Here is a 9,647-nt window from a genome sequence, read left to right as displayed (position 1 = left end):
CAATCTCACAGGCTCGCAAACACGAATGTTGCATGAACCCAGGCACAGGAAAACATAGTGCGCGAGCCCACGTGCACAGAGTACGAAACCAGGCTAGCGGTCGGCACTTGATAGAAGTCAAAGTTATATCCCGGGGCTGTGGTCCAGGGAGTAGAAGGAGACACAGGTGGGGAGGTGAGGATCTGGGTGCTGGTTACATGGGTGTGTTCACCCTGTGAGAATTCATTGAGCGCTCTTTTGTGTACTTGACACACCTCACTAAAATGTTTTAAACATTACATGTTATTTTTTAAAATAACAACAAGGAGGATAATAAGAGAAACCAAAATTACAAGCAACAGCAGGTACCAGAGGCACATGCTGGCCGGAGGCCCGCACCCCTGCAGCAAGCCCTGTGACAGCCTCCCCCTCCCTGCAGGGCGCTACGTCTTGTCCTTCGTTGGCTGCGGTTTGGCCATCGTGGGCACCTACCTGCTGGTGACATTCGCCCCCAACAGCCATGAGAAGATGACAGGCGAGAACATCACCAGGCACCTCGTGAGCTGGCCTTTCCTCTTGTACATGGTAAGAGCAGCCATTGATCCTTCCACCCAAGATGGCAGGAGGGAGCATCCAGTCCTAGACCCTGGACACCTGACCCTCCAGCAGTAGGGGATTTGAGCGAATCGTGACATGTTTCACAGCACCAAGGACCGTGCTTGTGACAAGGATGTAGTCCACGGGAAATGCTGTTTTCACTTACGTCCTGCGTAATGTCTGCATCTGCATATACAATATGATAATTTTAGTTTGTAGAGATAGTGTAGGTGTGTGTATAATGTATCTATAAAGGACTAGATGGAGAAAGCGAACCTCTATCCTTAATTGTCTCGGAGAGCTGGAATTATGATTGAGTTTTCATTTCACCTTTGTCTTCATGCATCATCCAAAATGTCTCCAGTGAGCATTTAAGACTTTTAGGGCAAGAAAAACAGTTACAATTTTAAACCATCATAGAAATGCTACCTATTTTTTCCCAGAGTCACAGAGCTGCTCAAAGCTGCTAGAAACACAGGAGACACTGGAAACGGTCTCCTCAACCCCACACCCCAGTCACATCCCACGTTAGGGCCACAAAGAAACGAATTGAGGGAGCCTGTAAGGTATTTAAGGAAGCCGCCGGTGTATATCCCTGTTCTATGCCAGGCAGGCACCGAGCTAAACACTTTTCTTGCGTACCATCTCAAATCCTCCCAGCAACCCTATAAGGCAGATGTTTGTCTCCCCATTCTCTGGAGGAGAAAACTGAGGCTGCAGGAGGTTAGCTGGCTGCTCAGAGTCCCACGAAGGCAGAGCTGGATTCAAAGTCGGGCTCCCTGGCCTCACGGACCACCCTCCTTCGCCACCGCCCGCCAATGAAGGTGCTGACTGTTTTTCCTCTGACACGAGCGGCCTGGGGCTGCTCTGCAGGCCTGAAACATCCCTTTTCCTTCGCTTGCTCCCAAGGCAGAGGAGCGATTTCCCCCAGTTGGGACCTGTCCCCTCCCCGCCGTCAGCCAGCCCCAGCGTGCACCTGGCGGGCGCGGAGAAGCGGCTGGAGGACGGAGCCAGAGAACACCCCTCTGCAGGAAAGGCTTGACCGCAGAACACACTTTTCTCTTAGGGAGTCCTGGGCTCGGATCTGTCATGTGCTGTGTGACCGCGGCCAAGTCACCTAACTGAAAGCTCCGCATCCTTCTGTGTACGCTGGTGGCAGTCGCTGCACCGGGGCAGGTGATGGGGAGACACGAGGTGGTGTGGCGGTCACCCGGCCCTTGGCAGACGCCCAGTGACCTGACCCGCTTGTCTTCCTTCCTTGTGTCCTCAGGGCATTGTTGCTGTAACTAAGCTCAAGGGGTCACTGTTTGGGGTGCATTAAATTGAACAGAACCCAAGGGAATGTTGCAAGCAAAGACCTTTTATTACTTTTCACAAGTAAAGAGAAAGGGAGGGGGGATAGTTCTCGAAGCACTGCCTCCCCATGGGGTTAGGGCAGGAAGCTTTTATGCAGTGTGCTGGAGGCCAAGGGCAGGGAGCTGGCTACATCAAGGAACGGATACATTTTCTGTGTCTTAGGTACTTTGGTTCAACTGCGCAGGCTTAGCTTGTCAAGGTGCTAGTGCATACATTGTAGGTTCAAAAAAATGGCAGAAAACCCCACCCACAGGGGGAGATCTTAGCATCAGGATGAGTGAAAGGTAACTTTAGGGCAACTCAGGGGCTTCTGTGCAGGCACTGGTCTCCAGCGTGGCTCGAACGGGCTCCCTCGAGGAGGACCTATCTCGTGGAGTTCCCAGCCGTGACCTCTCCTTGATGGCAGCGGCTTCTTTCCCTGCTTTTATCCCTGCCCCCTCTCTCTCCCGCTGATGGATTTCAGTCCCCTGATGTGAGCAAGTCTGTTGCATCCCAGCGCTGCCAGCTAGAGAGGTTTGGCCCAAGTCAGTAAATATTCTCTGAGTATCTGCTGCGTGCCATACGCGGTGTGTGTAAGGCCGACTGTAGGCACACTTGTGAGCAGAGCAGGATACTCAGAGTTGGTAGAGTTTTCCAATCCCTTGTACACCTGAAGCTAATATGTCAACTATAATTCCGTAAAAAGAGAAAGGAGGCAGGGTGCCTGGGTGGCTCAGTCAGTTAAGCATCCGACTTCGGCTCAGGTCATGATCTCACGGTTTGTGGATTCAAGCCCCGCGTTGGGCTCTGTGCTGACAGCTCTGAGCCTGGAGCCTGCTTCAGATTCTGTGTCTCCCTCTCTCTCTGCCCCGCCCCACGCTCGCTCGCTCGCTCTCTCAAAAATAAATAAACATTAAAAAAAAAAAATTTTTTTAGGAGCTCTTTAAAAAAAAGAAAGAAAGGAAGCAAGGAGACAGACATGTTCCAGGGGCATGCACACAGCATCTCACAGTAGAGCCCCAAGCGCTGTACCAGCAAGCATTTCAGCCTCATGAGGAATGGCTGGAAAACTGGGCACCCTGAGAGCACGCACGATGCTCAGGAATGTTGATGAGTAAATGCATCTGCTTGAGGGTGTATTCTGCAGCAATTAAATATAATTATGACAATTCCATAAAATATGAGGATTGTTTTTGGTAACTAAAAACATCCTGGTATAAAATTGTGCACAGGCTCTGATGGCAAGTAGATAAAATAATTATTTGCTGCAACAAAGTCAGGAAGAAACAGGAAAATGAAAACAGCTGGGTTGTTGGGTTTTTTTTTTTAATGGTCTGTCATTATGAGGAATTTAAAAATTTTTCGAAATGCCCACTAATGGTTCTGCATTGCTTTTTATGATAGATAAACTTTGTAGGCAAACGGAGCCAGCCACCCACCGTCAAAGTTGTCTGCTTTCATTTTGCGGCATGCCGGGCCTGGCCTGACTTCTTGGGAAAAGATTGCCAAGTGTCTGGGTCCCCGAGGAGTAGAAAGGACAAGTTGTTGAGGTAGCCACTCCCACTTTAGACCGGCATGTCTGGTAGGGAGATTCTACTGCCTGAGCGCCTTCTAAACCCTAGGTGCTTGGCCTCTTGCATCCAGAAGTGCAGCCTAGTGGGATAGCACACAGGCCTTCGAGCCAGACTGCCCAGGTTCAAATCCTGGCTCGGCCATTCCATTAGCCCAGTGCTGTGATAGTGCCCACTTCCCAGAATTATTGTGCTGACGTAACAACCTTAGTGTAAGCACAGCGTTTCTGGTGTATTTATGAGCCCATGACGTATCCACAATGATTATGGCCTTAGAAAGCAAGAACCATCATGGCTATTTCACAGACGAGGTCGTTGATGCTCGCAGATGCTAAGTGACTTGCCCACGGTCACACAACTATTTTAGAAGCAGATCCAGTTTCAAACTTGGGCCTCCCTGACTCCAGTCCTCCTCTTTCTACCCACCAGGCCACACGCATTGGAGGCTTGCTTAGGGGACAGGGGCACGTACACTTAAGCCAAAGGTTCTACTTCAACCAAAGAGCTCTTCTCCCTCAGTGAACACGTGTCTCCCTCCTTGTTCTTTTTCTTTTTTTTTTAATTTTTTTAATGTTTATTTATTTTTGAGAATNAAGAACCATCATGGCTATTTCACAGACGAGGTCGTTGATGCTCGCAGATGCTAAGTGACTTGCCCACGGTCACACAACTATTTTAGAAGCAGATCCAGTTTCAAACTTGGGCCTCCCTGACTCCAGTCCTCCTCTTTCTACCCACCAGGCCACACGCATTGGAGGCTTGCTTAGGGGACAGGGGCACGTACACTTAAGCCAAAGGTTCTACTTCAACCAAAGAGCTCTTCTCCCGCAGTGAACACGTGTCTCCCTCCTTGTTCTTTTTCTTTTTTTTTTTAATTTTTTTAATGTTTATTTATTTTTGAGAATGAGACAGAGTGTGAGACAAGGAGGGGCAGAGAGAGAGAGAGAGAGAAGAGGACACAGAATCCAAAGCAGGCTCCAGGCTCCAAGCTGTCAGCACAGAGCCCGACGCGGGGCTCGAGCTCACAAACCATGAGATCATGACCTGAGTCGAAGTCAGACACTTAACCGACTGAGCCCCTCAGGCTCTGCCAGGGTCACCCTCTTTGACGCACCTTTGGTTTTAATGGGGTTTCCCAGTGCACCCCCCAAGCCCTGAGCAAACCCCTCATCTGTGTTACCCAGGGGGTAGAGATCCCCTCAGAGCCCCTCCCGTTTCCACGGGGTATACATCAGCAGTTTGGGAAGTGCTGGGTGTTGCGATCCCCGTCATCCCTGAGGGTCGGTGACTTTACTGACGCCAGCAGCCCAGCAGGGCCCCCCCACCCACCCCGGGCTCTCCCACGTCCACGGCCCTGCTGACCTCCCCGCCCGCTGACTCCGCAGCTTGTGGAGATCATTCTGTTCTGCCTGCTGCTCTACTTCTACAAGGAGAGGAACGCCAACAGCATCGTCGTCATTCTCCTCCTGGTGGCCTTGCTCGGTAAGTGGCGGGCTGCGTGCTTGGGTTTTGCCACCATCAGGTAGCACCACAGGGTCCCTGCTAAGTGCAGGTGGCTTCCGTTGGTTCGGTCACGCTGCTGTGAGTGTGTTCACGGTTCTCGCTTTGAGACCAGGAGTCCCCTAAGTGCCAGGAACGGCGCCGGGGAGAGAGTCACAGGGGAGAACAAGACAGACACACCCCCGCCCTCAGGAGGCCTCCGTTCCAAAGGGAGGAGGTGTTAGTAACCAGGTAGACAAACGCATAGATCCTGGAGAAGGCCTGGGCCGTGGTCATCACAGTGAAGAAGACGACAGTGGGGTGGGGGGAGGGGTGTTAAGGGGTTATTTCAGAGAAGTCAGAGGCAGGCTCCAGGCTGCATCCTCAGGGCTTCGCGTAAGCCTGTCGGGCTGGGAATGAGGGCCAGATTCAAAAGCAGGACTTGATGTTGCTCTCTCGCCTGGTTCTTTCCTTTGGGAGCGATGGACGCAATGTGGGAAGTGGCTCCTGAGTCACACTGGGGCAAGGCCGGCCCCACATAGAGTGTGATATCGGGCATGGGAAGTTCCCCGGCTTCCAGGGGAAGGAGAAGGGGGTGGCAGGTGGGAAGCCCGCCTGCTGCGTCCTGGGGACTCTGTGGCCTCAGGCTGGTCACTCCCTCCTGTTGAAGCCGCCCTGTCCTCTAAAAATAGGCCTGGGAGAACACCCACATCTCAGGGGGCCGAGCAGGGGCACATGGACCAGCACAAGTGCCCGAGACCAGGTGCCGCCCTTCTGTCCTTCCCACACCGGAACCTCCACACCAGTCACGCACCGTCAGCCACACAGATAGGGGCCACCGGAGGCCAGGGTTGCAGCGTTTTTTTTTTAAACAGCTTTATTGAGCTATAATTTACCCACCATCAAATCCACCTATTTGAAGTATACGACATAAACGGAATCCCATAACGTGTGGCTTTTTGTGGCTAGCACCTTCCACTGAGCGTGTGTGTGTCCATGCGGAAACTTACAGCAGGGGTCCCCTCCCTGGTGATCTTGTTTGCAAGATTGGAAGCTCAGGGTCCCCAAATGTTCTCTCTGATGAGTTGGAAGGCCAGAAGGTTCTAAGGCACATTGGCCGCTCTCCCTGGGTCCCCTCCTCACTAAGAAGGACAAGAAAGTGCTGGTCCTCACTGGCTGCTGGTGTTTGAAAACCATCATCTAGGAGGCTCCAGAAGCCACTGTGTTTGGTGGGTTGTTAGCAAGCAGGCAAATGAGTTGAAGCCAAGAAAGCTGGGAAAGCAGAGCATCTCGGTCAGAATAAAGGGCTTCATTTGTACCCGTACTTGGCAGTGGTTTCTTCTCACTCCTGCTTTGATGGGGGGGATCTGACAGTTTACAGTCAGCAGTAATTTCTGCACCACGGGGTAAAGCAGTGGCCTCCACAGTGAGGTGAGCAGCGAGTGATACCTCCTGCCGCTGTTTTATGACATAAATACCACAGAAGGACAGTGGTATGTGGGTATCACTTTAAAACACACAAACATGTATTATTGGAAAAGTAAGTGCACACACGCAGGAGTACAATTCCAAACCATTCAGAGACCTCTAATCAAATGTTTTTTTAAAATACAAGCCAGAGGGGGGCACCTGGGTGGCTCAGTCGGTTGAACATCCGACTTTGGCTTAGCTCATGATCTCACGGTTCGTGGGTTCAAGCCCTGCGTCAGGCTCTGTGCCGACGGCTGAGAGCCTGGAGCCTGCTTCGGATCCTGTGTCTCCCTCTGCCCCTTCCCTGCTCACGCTCTATCTCTCTCAAAAATAAACTTTTAAAAATAAAAATAAATAAAATACAAATGAATATGCATTAAAAAAACAAATAGAGCTCTTTGCACACCACGGTTTTTTCCCCCGTGATTGCCATGAGAAGGAGACTCAGAGGAAGTTCATTTATCCAAAGAGTGTCTTGACCTCCTACCGTGTTGCAAGGGCAGCACCGCTTCTCGCGTTCAGAGACTTAGTGCCCTTTCTTGCTGGAGTTTGAAAATGACATCTGCAGATGCCTGTGCTCTCCTGCTTTATTCTCATCTTGAGACATAGCGGCACAGATAGGGCAGCTCGTGATCCGAGGCAAATGGCATCTTCTCCCCACGTGGGCCCCAGTGCTCCAGGTTTTCCGCCAAGTCCTTTGGGGTCATAAACTGGCTGTGACTCCCTGCATCCGTCCCTGCTCACCTTCTGCAGGCTCAATGACGGTGGTGACCGTGAAGGCCGTGGCTGGGATGCTGGTCCTGTCCATCCAGGGCAACCTGCAGCTGGACTACCCCATCTTCTACGTGATGTTCGTGTGCATGGTGGCAACCGCTGTCTACCAAGCTGCGTGAGTTGCACACCCTTTGCCTGCTGGGCCGCTCCACGCAGGGCTCTTCCATGTGCAGGGCCTGATCTCACTTGCTGTGGAAGCTGTAGGGAAGGCGGAACGGTCCACACAGCCTGTGGCCAGGGCCCCGCAGCTGCTCTGGAGGGAGGGGTCGCTGATTGGCTGAGCTGCCCCGTGGTGGTGCGGGGCTCCGTGCTGCCAGGCCAGGCGGGGATGTGGTTTTCCCTCTGCCTCGAAATGGGCGAGATGTGTGATCAGAGGTAGCACAGGCAGGCGTCTGCCTCACACACAGGCTCTAGAAGAAGCTGTGCAGCCCCCACGAGGCACCTGGCTGTCTGCTAGGTGGGAAACAGAAAGTTGCCCTTTCTGGGCCTCAAGAAATCTTCCCCAGGGAGTGAGGTGATCATGTCTCCCTCGGAAGGGTGGTCCTGAGCGTAGCCTGGGTCTTGTTCACGTCTGGTCTGAGACCCGGGGCTCAGCAAAGGGCCCGGCACGGCCTGGGGACAGGATTCGGTGCAGGGTGGGGCCTTTTCCTCAGCTGCTCTAGGATCAGATTCCTTGTCCACAAGTGAGGATAACACCCGCCCTTCCCAAAGAGAATCGCACAGAGCTCTCAGTACCGTCCCCAGAATAACATCCAGAAAACCTCAGCCTCCTGTATGATCATGAGGACTATGACTATGTCGATCATTTCTTAATGTTTATTCATTTTGAGAGAGAAAGAGGGATAGAGAGTGAGCAGGGGAGGGACAGAGAGAGAGGGAGAGAGAGATTCCCAAGCAGGCTCCATGCTGTCAGCATGGAGCCCACCTGGGGCTCGAACCCATGAACCATGATATCATGACCTGAGCCGAAACCAAGAGTCTGATGCTTAACCAACTGAGCCACCCAGGTGCCCCTATTATGTCCATTATTACTTAGTCCTACTACAGAGATTCTAGTCATTACCCCTGAGCTCACCCAGCTCCAGGCTCTGTGCTGAGCACCCCACATTTCCAGAGAGGAATCCAATGCCCCCTGCCCCCACCAAGGGCCTACTGTGTGTCAGGCGGGTCTTCGCACAGAGGCACGAGCAATAGTCAACTGTCCTCAGAGCACTCCCAGCCCTTGGTGGGGGCGGGTNACTTAGTCCTACTACAGAGATTCTAGTCATTACCCCTGAGCTCACCCAGCTCCAGGCTCTGTGCTGAGCACCCCACATTTCCAGAGAGGAATCCAATGCCCCCTGCCCCCACCAAGGGCCTACTGTGTGTCAGGCGGGTCTTTGCACAGAGGCACGAGCAATAGTCACTGTCCTCAGAGCACTCCCAGCCCTTGGTGGGAGCGGGGCAGGGCAGCCACGCAAACGGAAGAGAATAGTTGAGTGGGATGTGTGTCGTGGTGGAGGCAACTAGGTAGCAAGAACCAAATGCCACGCGGAGAATGGACAAAGAATATATTCCGAGATGAGGGAGTGTTCGTGCTAGATGGAGAGGTTAGGAATGATTCTAATTTCTCTCTCTTCTTCCTGCACTTACTGCAGTGAGTGCCTTATTTTTTCATTAAGAAGAACATTTGTTTTAAATAAATAATTACCGGGGCGCCTGGGTGGTTCAGGCGATTGAGCGTCCGAACTCAGCTCAGCTCAGGTCATGATCTCACAGCTCATGGGTTCAAGCCCTGCATCGGGCTCTGGGCTGACAGCTCAGAGCCTGGAGCCTGCTTTGGATTCTGTGTCTCCCTCTGTGCCTCTCCCCCGCTCACATGTCTCTCTCTCTCTTTCAAATATAAACATTTTTTAAAAGGTAAAAAATAATTACAGCAAAAGGCAGAATGTGCAAAGTGCTGTAAAAGTTTATTGGACTATTTACAAGGACAGAAGTGGCTCTTTTTAGCGGGGTGGGGTTGCCGGCGGCACCGGCGGGAGGAGAAGGGCGTTTCGGGTGTCGAGAACCGTGCGGTCAGAGGTATGAGACCCGGAAGGCATGGCCCACTTGGGGAACGGGATTGTCTAGGGGACAAATGGGAACAAAGCAGGGACCCCAGAGTAGAGAGGCCCAAGGATGGCATCTTCGTAAACCCAAGGGGTGTTCCTTCGTGCGCCACCTTCATGTCTCAATCAGAGCCCGCTGTCGTCGGCTCTCACCTCGGCCTTCCTGACATGCCCACTGACCAGAGCGCTCTTGTGTTGAAGGTTTCTCAGTCAAGCCTCACAGATGTACGACTCCTCTTTGATCGCCAGCGTGGGCTACATTCTGTCCACGACCATTGCTATCACAGCAGGTGAGGATGGCGATGGCTAGATTTCTGGATTTCTGTCTCCCACTTTTGCCACAGAAACATTGGCC

At 52.4% G+C, this 9,647-nt stretch overlaps 1 protein-coding gene across 1 annotated transcript in view; it reads left to right on the top strand.

The window, feature by feature from the left end:
* The window catches only part of NIPAL3 (NIPA like domain containing 3), a 43,576-nt gene that overhangs the window by 24,996 nt on the left and 8,933 nt on the right, over window positions 1-9,647 (top strand). Inside the window, exons 5-8 of the mRNA XM_077775845.1 lie at window positions 419-564; window positions 4,868-4,964; window positions 7,185-7,320; window positions 9,494-9,582. Of these exons, the coding sequence (XP_077631971.1) occupies window positions 419-564; window positions 4,868-4,964; window positions 7,185-7,320; window positions 9,494-9,582 (468 nt within the window). The remainder of the gene's footprint in view (window positions 1-418; window positions 565-4,867; window positions 4,965-7,184; window positions 7,321-9,493; window positions 9,583-9,647) is intronic.

This window comes from Crocuta crocuta, unplaced genomic scaffold (assembly GCF_008692635.1).
Source record: "Crocuta crocuta isolate KB4526 unplaced genomic scaffold, BGI_CrCroc_1.0 scaffold127, whole genome shotgun sequence".
NCBI classification, from domain to species: domain Eukaryota; kingdom Metazoa; phylum Chordata; class Mammalia; order Carnivora; family Hyaenidae; genus Crocuta; species Crocuta crocuta.
Note: the sequence above shows the minus strand (reverse complement) of the source record. Positions and strands in the feature narration are given on the sequence as shown.